The sequence below is a fragment of the Lampetra planeri genome, chromosome 8 (genome assembly GCF_965212315.1).
Source record: "Lampetra planeri chromosome 8, kcLamPlan1.2.h2, whole genome shotgun sequence".
In the NCBI taxonomy this organism is placed as follows: domain Eukaryota; kingdom Metazoa; phylum Chordata; class Hyperoartia; order Petromyzontiformes; family Petromyzontidae; genus Lampetra; species Lampetra planeri.
In genome coordinates, this window is record NC_136114.1 from 11,887,266 (window position 1) to 11,910,322 (window position 23,057).

General features: G+C 47.3%; 1 protein-coding gene across 4 annotated transcripts in view; it reads left to right on the plus strand.

Annotated features, from left to right (window-relative positions):
• The first annotated feature begins 542 nt into the window (after positions 1–542).
• Positions 543–23,057, plus strand: part of LOC144720345 (DENN domain-containing protein 2B-like) — a 44,325-nt gene continuing 21,810 nt past the window's right edge. The window contains exons 1-4 of one of the 4 annotated variants that reach the window (XM_078597038.1): positions 8,817–8,986; positions 9,402–9,529; positions 16,950–17,031; positions 20,761–20,805. In XM_078597038.1, the coding sequence (XP_078453164.1) occupies positions 16,950–17,031; positions 20,761–20,805 (127 nt within the window). In that variant the 5' untranslated portion in view covers positions 8,817–8,986; positions 9,402–9,529. Of the gene's footprint in view, positions 805–8,816; positions 8,987–9,401; positions 9,530–16,949; positions 17,032–20,760; positions 21,394–23,057 lie in introns of those variants that run through there. The other 3 variants (XM_078597041.1, XM_078597040.1, XM_078597042.1) reach the window with 3 other exon arrangements.

The following is a 23,057-nucleotide window of genomic DNA, read 5'->3' on the forward strand; positions in this document are numbered from 1 at the left end:
GGCTTGTGACCCCCCATTGACCCCTAATTTTTTTCGTATGAGTGTTCATTTCTGTCATTAATACGCCTTAAAATATGACGTTTTACAGTACTAAACGGGGGTCGCAAGACATCTGGACCATCCTGCACAGTGTGTACTTATTAAGAAGGATAATTGTATAACCCACGACCTCAAACCGTGGACCACGTGGTTAATGCCGCTGCCCGCGTTTTATCAGTCGCCGGGCAGCGTTTCATATTCCACCAGGCGACTCCAACAGCCGCCACCCCCCTTTTTTACACTGGATCCGTCGCCAATCGTGGTCTGAACATGTGAAAGTTGTTTCACAACTCGGCACCACGTGAAAGAAGAGCAGTCGTGGAAGACAGTCGTTGGGGAGAAAGGCGAAAGGTGAAATGCAAGTGTGCCTTATTTGGGGTTGGGTTTTTTTTTTCAACTTCTGCCCGACCAAAAATATCTCCTGAATTTGGCAACCACAGCCTGCCTCGACACACCCTCATCACCCGCGCGATTCTCCAACCACCACGCATCCAGCCCAAGCCGACTCCGCTCAACGTGACACACTGCGGCGCAAACAATTCACTCTACGACAGAGATCATCTCATCTCAGATCCCGTGCCTAGCAGCGAGTCCCGAGAGAGAGAGAGAGCGCGCAGGATATGCGACAGTGTCCACTGCACGAGGCGACGTGAAGCGCTGTGGCTTTGCTGTGCCTTGTAGCCTGAATACGGCGAGATGGTAACGATTGCCACACGCAGCCTGTGACCAAATGAACCTGGAATTCGCCCCGTCGGAGCTCGCAAGGTAAGGAGGGTTAAGCCTGGAAGATTGCTCGGATTGGGTGAACACGGTATAGCAGTGTGTTGGGTTAGCGGCTGCAGGGTTTGCATTGGCAGCAGAGGGGCTATAGTGCTAATAATACATTGTACACTACTTCCACGAGTCCTCGTTCGTACTAATTTTGGCTAAATCGCACTGGCCAGCGTGACGTTTGGCCAAATTAAAACCCAAGCCCCGCGAGGTTGGGATGCCCTCGCATCCAGCCGTGGATTCACAAAATATCAGGGCAGTAAATTGTAACCTGCATGTTGGGGAGTGTAAATATGTAATTGGTTAACGTTGATTCTTAATTAAATGACGCATCGAATCGAGAGTGCAGGTGTAATGAGCGACTTCTGAGACACGTCGTGTCTTATACTGGTAGGAACCTCCTGGTTACACCAGCCCACAGGGGATTATTGTGTCCGTCCGTCGTGCATCAAAAAATGGGAGGGGTGGGGCTGAGTGGAGAGGGAAGGGTGGGGAGGGGCTAGGTGGGGTGGGGAGGGGAGGGTGGGGCTGGGTGGGGGGTGGGAGGTGGGTGGGGAGGTGCTGGTCACCCCGTGGTGCCCTTATAAAACTCAACGTTTAACCTACTCACGCCGGCTTGTGCCCGCCCTCACAGTTGGCCATATTTGGGGAATACACCACGCCGCCGTTGACCCTGGCCATTGACCGAGCAACCCAACGTTCCTACCAGCTCCCTCCGCAGGAATGTGTTTCTCACACTGAGCACAACACAGGCCTATATATATACACACACACACGTCTCCTCTCACTGGGTACAACACTGGGTACAACACTGGGTAATATATATAGTCTCTACTTTAGCTACGCACAGCCGACCTCTCGACATAGTCCCATCGCCTCCATCCAACCACACAGCTGACTGGCTAGTGTGACGATGACGGCGATGGGAGCCGTGCGGAGGATCTTCCATGCGGCCGACCCTGCAACAACCCTCGGGTCCATCCCCCTTATATACCTCGGCGTGGCCAGGCCCCGCCTCTGGCCACGCCCCCTACAAGAACCTTCGATCAGGTTCATATTCTTAGGTTTTTTCGGTAAAGTTACGTAAAAAAAAAATATATGTTACAGCTATCGTGCTGTGACTGTTCCACCTGAAGACGGAAGCTTGTGTTGCCTCCGAAACGTCGTGATTTTTATTTTATTTTTATTTTACTTTTATTAATTAAAAAAAAAAATTACCTACGTGACTTTACCGAAAAAAACATAAGAATATGAATCCTTGCAGTCACGAAAGCTTCAAATCTATAATTCGAGCAGGTTCCCAGAGCTTCCCGACTAACCCCACCTTTTACCTTTAACCCAGATACGCCCCCTTCTGATTAGTTGCTACATAACCTTGCCCATACCCGTGATTACCCTTCCAGGCCATCAGGTGGCACCCTGTCAGTACACGGGTACTGAAATGTACTTTTGCATTTTGCGTCACCTCGCTCCAGCCACTAACAAAAAAATATTCTTGAATCAAATCGCGACCCTAACTTCTTTACAATGTATTGAATCACGAAGATGCAGTTCGCTATGCATCTCGACTCGATAGCTATGCAGGACGTTACATCAATTAATTCGTCTGTAGTTGCAGGTAAGGATTGCTACTTTGCCCCCATTAGACTTTGGGACCTACATGACCAGGCAGCTTTTGTCCAAGCAAATTCTGTACCGGTTTCCACATTGTGGGCCTGATCAGCAGTCAGGCCTGCTAAACGAATATAACAACACGGTTTGACTACTAAAGATGCATCTTCTTGGTTCTTTCGGTAAAGTAACGTAGAATGGAAATAATAAAATAATAAAAATAAAACATAATTAAATAATTCTCACGACGTTTCGGCCACAACGCAAGCAGCCGTCCTCAGGTGAAGACCAGGCTGCTTGCGTTTTTATTATTATATTATTTCCCTTCTACGTGACTTTACCGAAAGAACTAAGAAGATGAATCTCTGCAGTCACGAAAGCTTTAAATCGAAATACTAAAGATGCAATTTCTTATATCACTCCCTTCAAATGTTCATTGAATGAGATGCTAAGTTTGATATCTTCACGCTGGTCAGTGCGGGACGGTGAACCAGACGCGTTCAGATATCACCACCGAAATTGAACTCGGGTATCCAGCGTGCTGACAACCACCCATCGCAGCCACACACGTGTTGTCAATCTTTCGTCCGGCTGATGGCGACGCAAACCATCCAGGTGGTCAAGATGGATAACCGCGTCAGGAGCAACGGAGTGTATCGTCGCTTCGATGTCTCCTTCGTATTTGTGGATCGGGCATTGCATCGTTCCTTGTTTTACGGTCTGTTCTGGATGACCACATTCGCACATTGGACAGTTTTTTGTGCGTGGTAATAACTCGGCTTTATCAAGCTCACACCCTGTGTGCACATTCCGTACGTGTATAGTCGAGTGAACAAACAACTTGCAGCTTTTACGGCACCGTTGTTTCTATTGTTTAGACTTTGCACCACTTTATAACGTTGGTTGCACGTTGTAAATCGAGTGAGTATTCTCACCTCGGCCCCGTGCTGCGGCAGCGTCATCACGCATGCTTCATGTTATATCTACAACACCAATTGACGTTTATTGTAACGGCAGGCTTTAGAATTATACAAGGATCGGGGGGAATGTAAGATGCAGCTGCCACGTGGTCAAGCCCAAAGAATGTTTGGGCGGGGGGGGGGGAGATGGGTTATCACTATCGACGGTTAAAAGCCCGTGGGCTGCACTTTCACCTTCGGTAACTGCCCCTGCGTCGAACAGGTGACACTTGAATGGTTACAATTCTACACAGAGCCAAGAACGTGTCAGTCCCTGGCATGGCGAATTACAATTGTGTCTGCCTCTGTGTGTGACATGACATTAATTCAGTTCATTTGCCTTATTTTTCACCAACTATTGTTCGCTCAATTGCTCTAGCCTCGTTATCGCTCTGCGATGAAGAGCTATTGCTCGAAACGTCGTGTATTAATATTTCGCATATAGGCCAATGTTCTCGACGAATGTGTTTTTTCATATTAACGGCGTGAGATTCCATTTTGTTGTGGTGGAGCAGTGGCGCAGTGGTTAGCGCTCTGCACTGTGAACCCGGTTTAAATTGATTCCTGAGCAGGGGTCACGTTAGTGGCGAGTCATTTATTGACGGAACCGGTTATGCCCCACTCCCCTCCCCCAAATCCTCTCCTTTACCGAACCACATTGACAAGATCTCGATTTAAAACTTTCGTGACTGCAGGGATTCATCTTCTTGGTTATTTCGGTAAAGTCACGTAGAAGGGAAATAATAAAATAATAAAAAATAAAACATAATAAAATAATTCTCACGACGTTTGTGGCCGAAACGTCGTGAGAATTATTTTATTATGTTTTATTTTTTATTATTTTATTATTTCCCTTCTACGTGACTTTACCGAAAGAACCAACAACACATTGACAAGCTTGGTGTAGGGTCAAACAACACCCTAGACCAGTGGTTCTTAACATTTACTGCAGCCTGCATCCCTTTGGATCTTAATCGTAAAAAATATGTTAATAAACACATAGGTTTGATGAAACCAAGTAGTTGTACTTACGTGCCCGTTTTTTGTGTTTTCGATGATTTACCTTCTAAAAAAATCTGGCCATGTTTTGCACCCCCATAAAGGGCATCTCGCATCCCAAGGGGGTCCATGCACCCGAGGTTAAGAACCACTGGCCCAGACCGATGGTGCTCTTCGTCAAACACAATGCTATGGAAACCACGTGCCACAGTTATGGAATTGCAAACGCGCTTATTTTGTTGACTCTCCGTAGGAATTTGCACTGCAGGGCTCAGAACAATTTAAAAAAACCAGACACCAACTCCAGGTATTTACAAGAATTCTGGACAAAAATGTGCTGAACCGCATCATATAGATACATATTTGCAGACTGGGAATTCATTGTAACTACAGTGCTGTAATATATTACTATTGTATCAATATTGTGTATTAATACACCGACAGTTGAGACAATGGGGCAAGTTGCTTAAATCCTCCCAGCAGCACACAACCACGGTTAGTTGATCGTCAGGTGACGTGTGGTTGGGTTAAAGTGTGGCTACTCTCACCTCATCATCCAAGCGGTTTGACCAGCGTGGAAAAGTAGGCCAAGACACCAAATTTCGATTTGAGATCGATTAGTCGTTCAGCACTCGACTATAGCTCATCGTGGGAGGGGTTGGCGCAGTGGCTAGCGCACCGCAATGTGCACCCGGCCATCTGAATTCGATTCGCGGTCACGGCTAACTAGCATCAATGGCGAGGCTCCCCCCACCCACCTCCCTTCACCAACCCGCACTGACCACAACGCGGTGAAGTATGGTCAAACAACCGCCACAACCGACAACACCGCGTAGGGGAGGCATTCATCCGGTAGTGGATTGACAAAGGGGCCGTCCATAAATGACGTCACGCATCTAGGGGGGGGGGGCTCAGACATTTGTAACGATGTGTGACGAGGGGGGGGGGTTCAGAAATGTGACGTCACATCAAAAGGCGGCAACTTTAAATAAATATAGACAACACGTTCTACTTAATTAAATATACTTTTTTTATAAATGTTTTCTCCTAAAACATGAGAGTGCAGCGCCACATTAAATATGCACGACAATGACAATAGTTTAAAGCGAATTGAAGCATGTTTTATATTTTTTTTTGGGGGGGGGGGGGGGCAGAGCTTTGTAACGTCATATTTGAGGGGGGGGTCTGACTTTTTGTGACGCCGTGTGACGAGCGGAGGGGTCAAAAATCGTCCAAAATCGCGTGACGTCATTTATGGACGGCCCCAAAGGGCTGTACATAGCATCGTATTCATGAGTACCCGATGCGTTTTCATTTGAAATGCTGATCGCCATAGTTCAGAAACCAAAGAGCAAATCACCCCTCGTCGAATCTCGGAAGCCTAAGCAGGCATGCGCCTGGTGATTGCGCGGATGGAAGGCTGCCTCCATGGAGGTGCCAGGCTGCGACAAAATCTGGAGATGAAAAGTACCGCAATGGGTGTTTTGAATCCCATTAACCCGTCCCACCAAAAATCCCGCGTATGCGTTCCTTCTATCCCTGGTTATCCGTTTTTTTTTTTCTCGCACATTAAGCCACGGTGCCGAACACTCGCCAAATGAATAGGTCACACTTCACCAACGTAAAAAGGCAGGACCCTCTTGCAAACTAGCTTCCCTGAGTAAAAATCAGGGCAATTGTTATTATTACGGTTAAGTGATGGGACACTTGTAATAAGGCAGCTAAAACACAGCGTCAGGCGTGTTCAAAAAGCTGTCGCCTGATCATTATAAAGAAACACCCTCACATAACACGGTATTTATAGTGAGGCAACATGGTTAATACAAAACTGTGCTTTTCATTTTTCGCTGAGGGTGCATGGTGGTGGGTCAGGTCGGAAACCTTATCCTGAGCTTCAAAGGACACACAATAAATGTGTACACACATGTCCAATATCTTCAACACCTTTGACCTTACTGAGGGCCCAGTATCACTTTCAAATACACTTCCAGGCAACCGTACATACACACAACACCTCGCACGCTAACATTTGAAACACGGCGGTTGTTTCCAGGTCGACAGTCACCACCACTCGAGTACTCGATCAGAGCGGCTGAGATGCCGACAGTGTGGGAATAATTGTCGTCTGCGGGCCGTTTCGAAGTCTGTAGTCTTTGGGACGTGGCCGCTGGCAGTGTGAAATGAAGGCGCTCACCGCAGGCCTCTTAACCCTGGGTTTAGAGGGACATACGCGTACCAATCACAGTCAATAATTAAGCCAGCAGCACAGTATTTGTTCAGCTCCCCCTCCTGACTGCCAAATGAGTTATCCCTCGGAGGGCAAATCCGATCAAACCTTTGCTTTATATGAAAACACATTTATGTTGCTGGTCAACGTCATGAAGTCTGGTAGGCCGATAGGCCGACGACAGATTAAACTATAAACTATCAAAACTGTAACCATTTTTTGTATATTTTACCAGGTAAGGCCCACTGAGCTTTCGAGATACATTTTTTCAGAAGCGACCTGGCCACAAATGATAGCTCAACGGAGTGGCTTATCGTGTGGAAACTTATAGCAGACAAATACTCTAAATGCGTGGCGTTGATTTTAAATGTGGAGGGGAAAACCGGAGGACCCTGAGAAAAATCCACGCGACCACGGCAGGAGACACGCAAACTCCAAATATACAGCAGGCGTCAGGGTCGGGATCGAACTCACGACCTCCTTGTATACCAGGCTTGGTAATTAACATCTCCTAGCCACCGTGGCGCCCAGATTACACACGACGTTATTATATTTGTGTAGATATATGGGACATGGTAAGTGATTTGTGTATACTGTAGATATCCCGTTTGTTTTGATCACGGTTGTCGAGCACAGGCCCAAAGATCCAAGCGGCCAGCAACACGCAGCACTATAGAAGTTGTGAAAGCTGAGCAGTTACAAACAAAGACCCTACCGGCACAACAAACAAGCACGAGAAATGTTGTTTTTAAGTCGGATGTCAAAAATGCATTGGACACAAACCACGAACAAATGTCTATAACGGATAGCAGCAAGAAGGGTAACCAATAATAACCTACTACTATATTTTGCCACTGGTAAAGGAGGTCTCATAGTGTAAATGCTTACCCCGAGCTCTCAATACTCTGATAGTGCGCTGTTTTTGAGTTGTACGCCTTTTGGCGTCATCTGGTCCAACACCAATGGAGACTAAGCTCTAAGAAAAGCTGTCTCGGGTGTGGACCAATCAACTTCAAGGACAGTACATATCATTATCATCATCAGAGTTGTTTCTTTTTGTTTGCATTTTGACTGCTTGTGTTGTGGTTATTGCAAACATGATCCCTTGTATAAAGGTGTCAGTTTTTGTACCAGATAAAAGGGTAAAAACCTATTTCTTAATTACAATAATAACATTGATAATAATAATAATAATGAGAGAAAGTCAAGTTGTATTTCTTGGACACGTAATGAGAAAACAAAACTGCATATAGAGCCGTCCATAAATGACGTCACGCACCTAGGGGGGGTTCAGAAATTTGTGACGATGTGTGACGATGGGGAGGGGGTGAGAAAGGTGACGTCACATAAAAATGTGCAACTTTAAATAAATATAGACAACACGCTCTACTTAATTAAATAGACTTTTTAATAAATGTTTTCTCCTACAACATCAGAGTGCAGCGCCACATTAAATACGCACTACAATGACAATAGTTTAAAGCGATTTGAAGCATGTTTAATTTTCAAAATGGAAATATGGTTTTAGAGGGGGGGGGAGGGGGGCAGAGCTTTGTGACGTCATATTTGAGGGGGGTCTGACTTTTTGTGACGCCGTGTGGCGAGGGGGGGGGGGTAAAACATCGCGTGACGTCATTTATGAACGGCCCCTATGAATGAGTTTTGACTGGGAGCAATATAGGTACACAGTACAACAATCCGAGGAAGACGTTGAAATTTAAGTACATATGCAATTTGAACAACTGGATGAAACTGGGAGTTCAGTATCTTAACGCAAAGTTGTTGAATATCACGAACAGAAGTGAATGGAAGATTGGCCGTGACTGCCAACGTCTTTGAGAAAGGGCCTGGCTCACAGGGGCCGTCCATAAATGACGTCACGCACCTAGGGGGGGGGGTTCAGACATTTGTGACGAAGGGGGGGGGGGGTTCAGAAATGTGACGTCACATCAAAATGCGCAACTTTAAATAAGTTTAGAATTGTTATAACAACACTAATTGTTATAACAACACTCCCACAACATCAGAGTGCAGCGCCACATTAAATACGCGCTACGATGACAATAGTTTAAAGCGATTTGAAGCATGTTTTATTTTCAAAATAGAAATATGTTTTTTGGGGGGGGGGGAGGCAGAACTTTGTGACGTCATATTTGTGGGGGTGGGGGGTAAAAAATCGTCCAAAATCGCGTGACGTCATTTATGGACGGCCCCTCAGAGAGAGAGAGAGAGAGACAATACCAGGTGTACCAGTCTACAATATGCGAACGCTGCAATGCGTTAAATCCCACCTCGGACCGGCACGGATGGCCACGTACGGCGCCAAAGAAGTTCAACATTCACGCAGGGCGCCTCGTCTAAAGCGAAACGCGGAAGGGAGGTAAGAGGCGTGCAAGGTGGCATCGTAACGCGACATCTGCCGTGAGCCTCCCTCCCTCCCTCTCTCCCACCACCACCACGAGGCGAGGCTGATTAGCTCCGCACAGAGCGTTTGGTAATTCGTGGCATCGTCGCCGCTGCCGGCTACAAGTCCAGAGGCTCTCGCTTCTTTCTCCTCGTCGTTATTTTTATTAACGACGACGACGAAGTTTTGTTTAAGTTTTGAGGTTTCCTGTGAATCGTCGCTGCCGCCTCTTCGTTTGGGGGTGCGCACGGAGAGTTTGTTGCTAATGGTGCCCTTATGCCCCGACCTCTGTGGAGTCGCACGGCGTAAGGTAGAATTATCATCTCGTGTTTGTTTGTTTTAGTAGAACGCCCGCGCGCGGGCACACCTTTGTTTTGTTGTTGCGTGCAAGCGTGCGACCCAAACAACAACGTGGTGTTCGGAACGCGAAGGGAACTCTTCTCTGTTGGCGAGTGAGAGAGAGAGAGGGAGGGGGCGTGAAGAGAGAGCCCGGCTCCCCGCTGTTCGACTGCAGTCAAGGTGAGACGGAGAGAGACACGAGGGCAGCGGTTGTGAACGGAGAGTGAATGAATTCATGGGAATGTGGTTCGTGTTAGTGCCGCGCTATGCCGGAGCACTCGAGTTCAGCGTTGTCATCAGCAGCAGCAACATCAACATTGCAGTTCAGCGTTATCATCATCATCAGCAGCTCAGCGTTATCATCATCATCAGCAGCATCATCAGCAGCAGCAACATTGCAGCTCAGCGTTGTCATCATCAGCAACACTGAAGCTCAGCGTTGTCATCATCAGCATCATCATCAGCAGCAACATTGCAGCTCAGCGTAGTCATCATCATCAGCAGCACTGCAGCTCAGCGTTGTCATCATCATCAGCATCATCATCAGCAGTAACATTGCAGCTCAGCGTAGTCATCATCATCAGCAGCAACATTGCAGCTCAGCGTAGTCATCATCATCATCAGCAACATTGCAGCTCAGCGCAGTCATCAGCATCATCATCATCAGCTGCACTGCAGCTCAGCGTAGTCATCAGCATCATCATCAGCTGCACTGCAGCTCAGCGTAGTCATCATCATCATCATCAGCAGCTCAGCGTTGTCATCATCATCAGCAGCGGCAGCTCAGCGTTGTCATCATCATCAGCAGCAGCACTACAGCTCAGCGTAGTCATCATCATCATCAGCAGCAGCAGCTCAGCGTAGTCATCATCATCGGTCATTTCTCGCGGTCCCGCGAAGGAACGAGCCACCACCGAGTGGTAGCCACCACGCGAGCCGATTGAAATGTCATCGCTCCATCTCCCCGCGGTGGTCTGCGTCCACTCCCCCGTGGCCGCTGTCACGCTCCGTCGTTCGTCTCGAGCCGGCTAAGCCGTGTTGTGAGCGGCGTTGTATGCCGCGTGTATGTTGGACTTCTTTCGCGCCGTACGTAGCCAACCGTAGCTGATCGGAGGTGCATGGGGAAGAACGACAAAGCTGAGCACACACACACAGACTAAACACGTGTTGTCGGTCAGATGTAATTATGCGTTCATGTTGCTTGCGTTTGCTACGTACGGAAAGTTAAATCCGATCACCCAGCTTAATACAGTACTGTAGGCATATAATCCACATTCGATTAATTATTTTTTTAAATGTACAAAGTTACTTCGTGACGGCGCGGTGATGAGATCACTGCGCTATGAACGCGACGATCCAGAGTTGATTAAGATTCCCTCCCGATCACGTGTCTCAGTCTCCTTCTCACACGTGTCTCTCTCCGTCTTCTTCTGTCACGTGTCTCCACCTTCTTCTTGTCACGTGTCTCCATCTTCTCACACGTGTCTCCGTCTTCTTCTCACACGCGTCTTTCCCACTCGCGTGGGGTCCCCTGCCCTTGTCAACCTTCTCCACGCTGCCCTGCTCTGCGCCATCTCTCTTTACGCTCCTCGGGGTCACGGGTAACAATCCAGATCGCGGCCGATCTCTTCTCCGGTACTCATCGGAAGCTATAAGCGGAGTTGAGTCTCGAGTCGTCTGGATAAGTTCTCGGATGGAAGCGACCCCCACAAGATTGCGGCTCGCTCCTTGCTTGTCCCACTACGCTGCCATCAGAGGGCAGCACAGCAAAATCCACAGCTATTGCCGTCCTCCTGTCCTCCAGAATCATTGCTACCCGCCGCCACCTTCTACCCTAACTTCGCCAGCGTGATGAACTGTTGTGAATCAACCACCCTTGACGCAGTAGTGGGGTGGAGGGGAAGAGACCGTCATCCATCCAGCAGTGGATTTTACAAAAGGGTTTGTGATTTATGAATCGCAGTCATTGCCGATGATGATATTGCAACGATTCGATAAGGGCCCGACGTTGCGCATCTGTAATCTTTGGTTCTTTCGGTAAAGTCACGTGGCTAGAAAATTAAAACCTAAAATAAAAAAATAACACATCACGACGTTTCGATCGCAACACAAGCGGTCGAAAAAATAATGCCGCGGTGGAACTGCTGGATCTGGTTTGCGGTGCAGCAAAGCGAGAGAGCGAGAGTGGCGATCGTAGGATCTCCGTGCGGTGAACGCAATCGCGCGTTGCTATCTTCTTCCGATGGTGCCCTCTGACTTTTTGAGAGGTGTTTCAAATTTCTGGCCGGCACAAGGGCACTGTTCTTCACTCAGCCGTGAAGGCGTTGACGGGTTCTCCACGGGTTGGCTCGTGTTCTGGTTTGACTGGTTTGGAATAGTGTACAGTGAGAAACTATAAAACAATGTTTGGTCGTGTCTAAAAGTCACGATACCGCAAAAGTGCTCCGCTGAATGCGTGGAACACTGTTGTAGGGGGGGGGGGACATTTTTTCCAGTATCATAGTACACAAAATAATAATAAGTTTTACCCCATCTGGCAATAAAACAATTTGTGTTAAGATGTTGAAACACCAAATAGATAAATTTTGCAAGGAATGAAGTCTGCATCAACCACACTTGTGGTGAACATGTAAAACAAACATGCTCTGATATTGCATTGCCTTTGTACTGGTCGCCTTTTAACGTTGTCTGGTCTGGCACTGGTGAGACGAGGCCATTGCAGATGGGCCGATCAGTTTCAATGACAATGCCAAATATTAATTATCAGAGCACGTTTTGTTTGCATGTTCACCACAAGTACTGTGTGGTTAATGCAGTAACTGCAAAGGGTTTCTATTTGGTGTTTGAACAGCCTAACACAACTGTTTTATTGCCATAAAGGGTAAAACCTATAAATGTAGTTTTCATACTGGGGTAAATGTTCTTTCTCTCTGCTATGAAAAAGGTCATCGCCTTTAACGTCGCCTAGAATACTATACTGTTTGACCTATTAGGGAGGGGGGGGGGCAGTGTTACTGACGGACGTTTTAGATCAATATCGGCGCATTTTAAATACCGTATACGCACCTTTTTTGTTTGTTAATGTAAATATTTATTTAGGAAAAATTCGCAAAGCCCCCGAAGGCAAGGCAACGTCCACGCTGTGATGTTGGCGGTCGCACTGCGTGGATGGACGACTTTTCGTGGCACTCATTCGCGTGTGAAGAATTTCATTCATTCGGGGTTACTCTGTGGGCGCAGCAAAATCCAGTTGTACTGCCCTTCTACGCTCCCCTCGCCTTCAGCGATCAGCACCATTATCGTCATAACCCCCACGAACCCCCCAACCCCCCCCCCACACACACGGCGTGGGGGAGGCCCTAATCCAGCAGTGGATTGACAAGAGGGCTATACATACGCATGTCGGTACAAGTGTTCATCACGGGTTAAATGAGTAGGATGACTCATCTGTGCCAAGCAAGGTAAAGCCATTTCTACAAAAAGAAACAGGAACCTGATACTCATAACTCGATTGCTATATCTGGCAATTAACCTGAGGCATTTATCTTACAACTACTTTTGGAATAATCCATACGGCTTGGGTGTCAGAATGTCAGTTTTATGAGGTCATTGTCGCGACACTTAGAGTACTTTACAGTGCGGCCTTTCAAAACATTAAGACGAGGCTGGGTTAGGTATTAATAGAATCTGTTGGCCATTCAACTACAACTCGAAGCTTATGGCATTACAGCAGCTATCGGGCGTGCAGGCAGTACAAATTCACCGCTGCCCACGTGCTGGAGGGGGCGCAGGCATCGATTTAATTCTTGATGTTATTCCGCTTACCCAGGAAATCTTGAGTCTCGAGTCACTTTTTCGTGAGGGCCTTGCCATGTTTTCGCAGCAGGAGGCGATGCGTAATCGCACGTGAGTCGGTGTCATCTTTCAGCGTTGGGATGTTTGACCAATCACAATCGCGTTGCGTGATTTTTAAATCCTTTATATTAAGTTCGCTTGCTTGCTTGCGCGCTTACGACCGTGCAAATCTTTCGGTCGTTTTTTAACCCACTTCCCGTGATCCAATCGAGCTGACATTTTGCACACAGACTCGTTGTGCGTGACAATTTATTTTCGTGAAAATTTTTTCCAAAATTTTACACTTTTTAGGAAAAAAATAATTATATTTAATTACCAATTGCTTAATGGTGGCAGGCATTCATCTGACCCATAGGTGGCAGCCATCTCAAGCCAGAGGACGAGAGGACTCTAGCCGCCACGCATAAAAAGGATTTATAGTGAAAAATTTAGTTTTTACGGGTAAATTTTTTGTTGTTGTTGTAGCTATGGGAAGAAACCGGAGAAGTGAGAGGGAACAAGTGGAGAGAAACATAACTCAACGCAGAAGGGCACCCGAGTCGGGAATCGAACCCAGGCCCTTATGGCAGCGAGGCACGAGTGTTACCACTGCACAAGACTGCTGCCCATGAAGAGGTGGGGGGGGGGGAATCTAACAGGGGGCCCCATATAATTCCTTAATGAAAGCAGTGGAGTGACAAATGGCTTTGAATTCTTATTCTAGGTGAGATAAAAAAAAACTTTCTTTAAACCCATACAGGATCCCATTGATAGTAAAGTATTGTTAAGGCAGTCATTCGTCATGGAAGCACTATAGCCCACACGTGATAAAGTTCCACACCGGCAGTAAAGGTGGGTGAATTATTAACCAATACAAGCATCCCTTGATTTACGAAAGGGATGTGTTCAAAAAACACTGGTAAAATAAATTTGTGTATATCAGAATGGCTTTTTCCCATTGGGATCATTCATTGAGGTGGAACATCTTATTTTACAAAGGTATCCAGGGTATCAACTGACTCCAAGCAAAGACGTAATGACGCGTGTACAATTATATTTATTTATTTTATCCCCGATTGTGCTCTCCGTGCCATGGCATGAGACAAATTATTTATGCTTGGAATTTGGCGAAATTAAGTGCAGAGCAAAATAACATTGTATGGCTTTTTTGCAGTCATGAGTGACCAGCCTGCGACCCTCAACTCATTAAACTTGAGAACCCAGTTTAATTACAGGGTCTGAGTCGTGCCAGCTCAGCACTCTGACCTCTCAGCTGCCTGGCCACCTCTTGAAGTCAACTCTGGAAATGTCCTGTCGTTTCCAAGGCACCACACCGTGTCGTGAGATCTCTCTGATGGAGAACTGTAGCCCAAAAAGTATAACCAGTGGTATATTTTCCTTCTAGATTTGACGTTTTCGTGACTGCAAGGATTCATACTCTTTGTTTTTTTCGGTTGCTTGTGTTGCTTCCGAAACGTCGTGATTTAATTTATTTTTTTCATTTTAATTTATTTTATATTTTTTACCTACGTGACTTTACCGAAACAACCAAAGAGTATGTATATTTTCCTGTCTGTTCCTACTTTATCTTTTCTGTTATAAGGTCGTGCTAATGGTGATCATGGTGACTTTCGTGATTTGTGTCGGTGCAGTTTTCCATTATCTAACACTTTTATTTCATGAGATTCGTCTATTCACCGGAGAGCAAACGGTGGAGGATTGGGAATGTGGTGAGATGCCATTACCAGCTTCATTCAGTCCCACCCCTCTGAGCTCAGAGAAAACTGAACCCCCTCGTCTTTTAAGTTATTATCATATTATTGCATTTTGATTAATTGGCATTCGATTGCGAATAACTGGATAGCGCCTCCAGTCAAAGATAATCATCATTGTCTGAAAACATTTGAAATTTCTCGGTCAAAACGCCAAACATTTGAAATGTAACAGGAGAGTGGCGATGTCTGCAATACTGCGCTCTGCCCGCCAGGTGGCTCTATAAACTCGACCACCGTGGTCGTGTTGATCAATGGTCTTCCTGCGTATGGCAATGTTCGGAAACACTGTACAAATGTCGAGGTCTGCTGGCCACGAGCGTGTCTTCGAGGAAAGTTTATGATGAACGGCTCGGGCTTGAGGAGGCCTTAATCCAGCAGTGGAGTAATCACGGCTGCTGCCTTCATGCTCGTCTGTGGTTTCTCCGAGTGCCTCCGAGTCGATCTCTCTGTCTCTTAAACGGTGAGCGAATACTGTGATTTATTTTTTATGATTAAGATGCGTAAGTAGTGGGCTGTTAAAACAATATTTTTGCTATGTGTTTCAATACAGTTGTTGTACACGGGCGATGACAGTATGCGACGACTTGGAGATTCCGTCATTGAGTCGTGGATCGAGAGAGGGGTTCAAATGATTAAAGCAAACTCATTATGCGTTGCTGTGGAGCATTGTGGTAAAACGCGTTATAATCAGCACAAAGTATAACTGAACCAAGTAAACGATTTGAATGTGTTAAGTCCATCACCCTGTTGGCTTTCCAGGCCAATATTATAATAGGCCTGTAATATTTGGCAGACCAATAATATTATGATTCGTCTGACCGATGTTATCATTTTTTTTGGTCTTGGTGGCCAATAGACCAAACCATAATTGTATTCGTGCGCAGATAAAAAACGCAGTTCTGCTTATGCAAGCTCATTTATCAAGGCTGTTCCACTGTACACTTGTGCACTTATTTATAAAATTATTCCTTATTATCGGATCAACACCTGCTGTGGAAAGAAAGGTCGTGGCTGATTTGCGACCCGAGTTTTCACCGAGGCAAACACATGCCGCGTGTGCACAGTGGTGGGGGAGCGGTGGCGTAGTGGTCAGAGCACCGTACCGTGACCCCAGCTTTATATCAGGCCACAGCTGCTCACACCACTGGGTAAGTGATACCAGAACCGACCGTGTGCCTCCCGTAGGTAGACTCGGCCTCCCGTAGGTAGACTCGGCCTCGAATGACTAAACTCGTGCACGGGAGGAGAGACAAACAAGGCCGGGCACACCATCCGCTCGCCCGTAGACCGTACCAGCCTTCGTCGGGGCTCGCTAACAGCACTTTGCCCCGACAAGCCGTGGAGGCTGCACGCGGGTGGGATGGGGGTGGGGGGAATTTTTGTCTCTGTGGAGTGCAATGTAGAGGTCCGGTTGGCAAATTCTATGCCTCCTCCATTCTTCTCTTCTGTCCGCCCGTTGCCAGGGGGTGGGAGATGCAGCCGAGCTGGCTTTTGTGTGCTCTTCACAACGATACGCTGGGTCCTTTTGTTGCTCTCTGGGGCACATTAATTCCGTTCGAGTTGGGATTCAGGATTCATGTTTTGTGTGGATTCCCAGCGAACAGGGGGATGGGTGGTTGGGGAGGGCCCAGTGGTCGGTGGTGCACTGTGTTCATGAACCCCGGCGATCTGGGTTCGAATCCAGAACACAGCTGACGCTCGACATCTGAACCGGTGGATGGCAGCACCGCATCACACGCGCAAACCTCCATTGACCGAGTTGCACTCGTCACACGCTCAGCAGCGGTCAATGTGCTCAGTCACGGGGAGGCTTCTTCCATCCAGCAGTCGATTGGCTAAGGGCAGGGCATTATTTATTTAATTATCAGCGACTTCGCCTGCAAGATTTTTGTTGTGCTGTTGCTTATTTTGCATTTTTTTCGTTTGTGTTATAGTACTTGTTTAGAAGTATGTCATGTTCATACAAAAATTGTTTTCTCTTTCAAATTCAGATGAGCGTCTCAAATTTCATTCGTCGCAGCTTCAGGAGGCGGTCGAGTTACCATCCAGGCACCCAGCTCGACACATTGCGAGGTTGGTGGATGACTCTTAAACACACACACACGTCCAACACAGATAAATATAACCCTTGTTCTAGCCTTACACAGACTGGTGGGGCAAGTGCGTGGTGCTGCGCCGGTCTTAATAGGTGCTCTCGAATAGTAGCCGTTGTCCTGCGGATTATAAGTCGCACTTTTTCCCTGGTAGTTGAAAGTAAAAAAAAGTTTGGGGCACGTCGGTTATTCCTGGTTCGATTCCATCTCCTGGCGTGGCAGTTAAACCAACGGGGCATTATTTCCTTCATTTCGATTTAATGCTTTCGTAACTGCAGGGATTCATATTCTTGGTTCTTTTGGTAAAGTCACGGAGAAGGGAAATAATAAAATAATAAAAATAAAACATAATAAAATAATTCTCACGACGTTTCGACTGCAACACGAGCAATCATCATCAGGTGTGAAAACCACAACAAGAAAATGTTCTTTCATATATACCCCCTCCCCCACGCCACCGAACAGTACGGATGAATACACCACGATTTAGTCGACCGGCAGGTCCTGTGCGTTGGTATAAAGCAGTGGTTCTTTCACCTGGGGTGCGAGATGTAGCCAGGTTTTTTTAGAAGGTAAATCACCGAAACACAAATTAAGCACGGGCACGTAAGTAACAACTATGATGTTACATAAAGCCCCTATATATATATTAACATACATGTTTAACAATTGAGAACCAAGGGAGTGCAAGGCTGCGGTAAGGGTTCAGAACCACCGGGGTAAAGTGTGAGTACGTGCCATACTTCGATTTAAAGCTTTCGTGACTGCAGGGATTCATCTTCTTGGTTCTTTCGGTAAAGTCACGTAGAATGGAAATAATAAAATAATAAAAATTAAACATCATAGACTCTGTCTACTCTGTCTACTCGACAGACTTGCTCTCCACCTGAGGACGGCTGCTTGCGTTGTGGCCGAAACGTCGTGAGAATTATTTTATTATGTTTTATTTTTATTATTTTATTTCTACGTGACTTTACCGAAAGAACCAAGAAGATACGTGCCATACCTTTCCGAAGTCGTCTGTCCGGTCAGCATGGGTCCAGTAAAGCAAACACCCTCTAGAGCTCCCTCCTCTGGTGGTGCCCTACCCCCAGCAGTGGCGTAAGCAAGCTAGCAAACAATTGCAGGGCTGCACCTTTAGCTTTTTAACTGAGACGAGAGGTCACGTGAACCACGCCGTGCCCGACTTGGGCCGCTGTGGCGTTTGTGCGTTCGTAAATGCCAATCGATGTAATCGTGAATGAACTTCCATAGGCAACCGATTCCGAACTTTCCGTACCGGGTAGGTGATACTGACAACGGTTACCGGTTTACCGGTACAACCGTGAATGTTAATCGTATAGCAACCCAAATTGAAACGTGCCTCTTTCGACGGAGTACAGGCGGTCCTCGACTTCTGAACACCCGATTTCCAAACACCCGTTCTTACGAACACCCCCTACTTACGAACCAGCTTCCGTGAAAAAAAACAATATTGACTTAAAACGTGAACTCGCAAATTGCAAACTGAACCTTGCGGTGGACCAGAGCAGTTATCCTCCGCAGGTGTTTGCGCGTGGTGTGTGTGCGCGTGTGGTGTGTGTGTGCGCGTGTGGTGTGTGCGAAAGTGTAAGTGTGTGGGACTGTGGGGAGCGGTAGTGTAGCAGGTAGCGCGCTGCGCTACGAAACCAACCAGCGCTCCGAAACCGGCGATCCGAGTTCCATTCTTGCTCACGGCCAACACCGGTGCCTCGTGCGGTGTGTAGTAAACATCGCCACTGGGGGAGACAAAGGCGGCCGGGCGTGGTGTTGGCCACCGACACCCTCGTGTGCCGTGCCGGCCTTCATAAGTGCTCGCTAACAGCACTTGCCCCGACAGTCTGTTAAGGCTCGAAGGGGGTCTTTGTCTTTGTGTGTGTGTGGTTTTTGTTTGCGTGCGTGCGCGTGCCCTGTGTGTGTGTACAATTGTGGTGACTCATTGCACCCCTTCCAACTACAAGTTCGCATTAGGACTCCAGGTAAATGAAAATAAAACTGGGTTTTTTATTGATTTTACTTCATTGAATGTTGTATTTACGATACAGTCTTTGTTTACAGCATTAGATGCAGCAGTACAATATTTATTCTTAATTACGACGTTGAAAAATGCTTTCGGTGTTGAACCGTAACACATTTTTGTGTTCCGACTTATGAACAGTTCGACTTAATAACTTATCGTGAACGAATTAGGTTCGTAAACCGAGGACTGCCCGTAATCGCGAATGAATTTCCACAGGAAGCCGGTTCCTGCCTCTCTGTACCGGTCGGCGATTCTGAAAACGGTAAACCGGTTTACCGGTATAACCGGTAATGTTTAACGTCTGGCCACTCTGGTGGAAATGTAATCTCTTTCGACGGAGCCATTCATGATTGTATTGTTCATCTACACACATTTTGTGTCGGGCGTGGTGTCTTACGTGCAAGGTGTGTTATGTAAGGTGTGTTGTGTATGGTGTGTTGTGTATGGTGTGTTGTGTATGGTGTGTTGTGTATGGTGTGTTGTGTATGGTGTGTTGTGTGGTGTGTTGTGTTGTGTATGGTGTGTTATGTAAGGTGTTTTGTTGAATGTGTGTGTATGGGGTGTATGGTGTGCTGTGTTTGGGCATGGGGCCAGCCATCTCAGTCGACCCGTGGCACCTGCTGGGTCTGCCCCGTGACCTCCTCCTGCCGGCGGGCGTTCGACACTTCACGTGTCCTCAACGTGCACCTAGCCTGGCACAAGCGCCGTGGTGGCGTCGTCACCGCCACTTAGTTGCGAATGGCGGTTGTTGTGGTTGTGTTTGTACTATGGATATTGTGTGTGAGCGTTGTCCGAGTTATGTATGTATGTTGTCGTGTTTGTATCATGTGCGTGTTGTGTATATGATGTGTCTGTTGTGTATGTTTGTGTGTGCTGCGTGTTGTACATGCGTGTGTGACGCGTGTGTGCTGCGTGTGACGCGCACACGCGTGTGTGCTGCGTGTGTGCTGCGTGTGACGCGCACACGCGTGTGTGGATTGTGTACCACTGCGCGCGTGATGTTGGCCACCCACCCCCTCGTGTGCACTTGCCCCAACAGCATGCCAGGGGCTACACGGGGGAGCTTTGTCTTTGTGTTGCGCGTGGTGAGAGCTACGAACCTGGTCGCCCGAGTTCGATTCCCGCTCAAGGCCAACACCGGTGACGATTATCTGAGCCGGGCCTCCTCTAGGTCGACTCAGCCTTAAACGGGCTTACCTGTTGCAGTTTGTAGACATTGCCACTCAATCCATCATTTTTTTTATTGTACTCGCCAATCTTGCACCTCCTATTAGCACGGTTTGCTACGTATGGTGCGAAATAAGTTCAACAGCATACATACATACATACACACATACATACATACACACATACATACACACATACATACATACACACATACATACATACACACACATACATACACACATACATACATACAAAGCCGGCATCTGTGCACATCACGGCAGAACGGCAACGGTACAGGGAGACAAAGGCGGCCGGGCGTGGTGCCGACCACCCACTCCCTCGTGTGCCATGCCGGCTAACAGCACTTGCTCCTACATACTGCTAAGCCTACACGGGTCATCTTTGTCTTTGGTGTGCGTGTGTGTTTTTTGTTGTGCGTCTGTTCCCCTTTGCTCGTGTGGCTTCCCCCACCACCCCCCCCCACCCTCATTGGACGTGCGGCAGATGACGTGGCTGACTTGCGAGAGGCTCACACGCTGCCAAAGACAGGTGAGAGAGAGGCCCCTTCTCACCTGGCCACACCTCGTTCACGCAAGGCACCCACTCAGCCTACCTCAGCCACCGCACCTCTAGCCCTCGAGGAGAGAGCCACCGGGTGCCGCCGCCGCTGCCGCTGATGCCAATGACCTCCCATTCCAGGCTGCAAGCCGCCGTCTCTCTTTAGCACCGACGAAGATTGCTTGCGGGAAGTCTGCCCCGCGCTATTCCGCCTCCTCTTTTCAGCCAGGCAGCCTCTCCAATCTCGTGGAATAGGTCGATCGTTCTGGAGACGCGGCGGGGGGGGAGGTGGGGTGAGGTAGCGTCGTCTATGTAGTTACGTGCGTGCGCGCGTTTTTTTTTCCAGTAACTAGGCAACGTTCTAAAAAGGTTCATTGGTTTTAAAGAGGCACGAGAGATTAGCACTGCGCTGTGGTTTTAGGTGGTTATGATTTGTCCTTCGCAGTGGACTAAATTGTTTGGGCATAGCGAGGACTAGTAGAGGAAACGACTCTGCAACACCAGCAAGTACTTCTCTACTCACGAGAGAGGAATGAGATTTGCACCCTGGGCGAGCAATGGAACGTCGTCTCTTTGGAGGTGCGTGTCTTGTGTGATTATCTCAGCCGTGCATACTAATACATTGCGTCTTATGTAATGGCACTCGCCTACAGCCCTCGGTTTAATCCACCGTCGGATGCGAAGGTCTTCCCACGCCGAGGGTTGTTTGACCATACTTCACCACTACGCTGGTCAGTGCGGGTTTGGAAAAGGATTATTTTGTGGGTGGGCAAATGACTGCTTCAGATCCCACTCGCCACTGATGTACGGTACTCTTATTCTTGATTCTTTCGGTAAAGTCACGTAACAATAAAATAATATTTTTTATTATTTTATTGTTTCCCTTCTACGTGACTTTACCGAAAGAACCAAGAATATGAATCCCTGCAGTCACGAAAGCTTTAAATCAAAATTTAACCGCCTCTACGGTCCTCTTACGGTACTCTTACGGTACTCTTGTTCTGTGCACTAACCACTACGCCACCGCTCCTCCGCTATTCAAATCTGAGACGCCGATGAGCTTGTAAATTACTGCTTTTTAGCGTTTTAATAGTTACAAATAGACTATGTATACATGCTATGGCAATGCACTCTTCAGCTCTTTAAATGTACGCAATGTGCTGCGTGTTTCTTCTCGGGATCACGTCCACGGTAAAATGTAATCTATAACACATCTGCCGTCGACAGCAATTGCGTAAAACGTCAGCCTAATGTTTGCCGCTGCTAATGAAACTGAAATGCCAAATATTTACCCTGGAGAGCCTCACCGAGTCGTAAGCAGAGAACGTGTATTAAGTCCACCACACGTACAAAGGGACAACGCTTGAAAGTCCGCAACAGACAGATTCATGAACCCGCTTGCTGTGCTACCATCTCGTGGCCGGCTAGCGTGCAGCCCAGCGGGGTTTGGGAGTTTCACAAATCTCTTCATGATCCACCAACCCTCGCCTCCCACAGGCGTGCGTCACCCCGCCCAGTTCTGTAGACTACGCAAAATGCGTACAGTAGCTACGTCTCCGGAGTCAATCGTCACTTATCCACCCTGACCGATGAAGCCACCCACACCCCGTGCAACGTGCGACTGCCATTTACTGACAGACGTTCACAAACGTGGCCTTTTCGCACGGAGTAATGCTGTTTTTATTTGCACGGATATTCGCCGACCTCTAGAGCATGGCGAAAACTAACCTTTCACCCCGTGCTTCAAACGGTTTGCGCTTAATTTTTGTACGAGTGACGAATTGGCATGTTGTGTTTAGGTGATAACCCTTAATAGTTGGTCGTGTTGTGTGGTGGCGGGTTTCACGACACATTTATATATTTACACGATCTAACCAAATACTTATACAGTATTATTATTGCTGCTGAACTGGCTTATTGGCATAAGGCACTACTACTGGAGTTCAGTACAAGGTACGCATACTCTTAATACTGTAACACTACATTATTGTAACCGAACTTTGCTATGATCCTACAAACAAGGTTTAGGGTAAACTATTGCGAGAATTTTTGGCGTGTCAAAATTTTTCTCAGAGCAGAGTTCCGGACCGTTCTGGCTGAAATGAACTGCGTCAACCACAGTTCCCCAGTGAGTTGGATATGCGACGTCCTGCTCAGTGCTTCCTCGCGACGATGAACCTTGAACGGCCATCGAACAGCAATTTTTGGAGATTCAATTTTGAGTGATTCAGGATGTGCGAGTT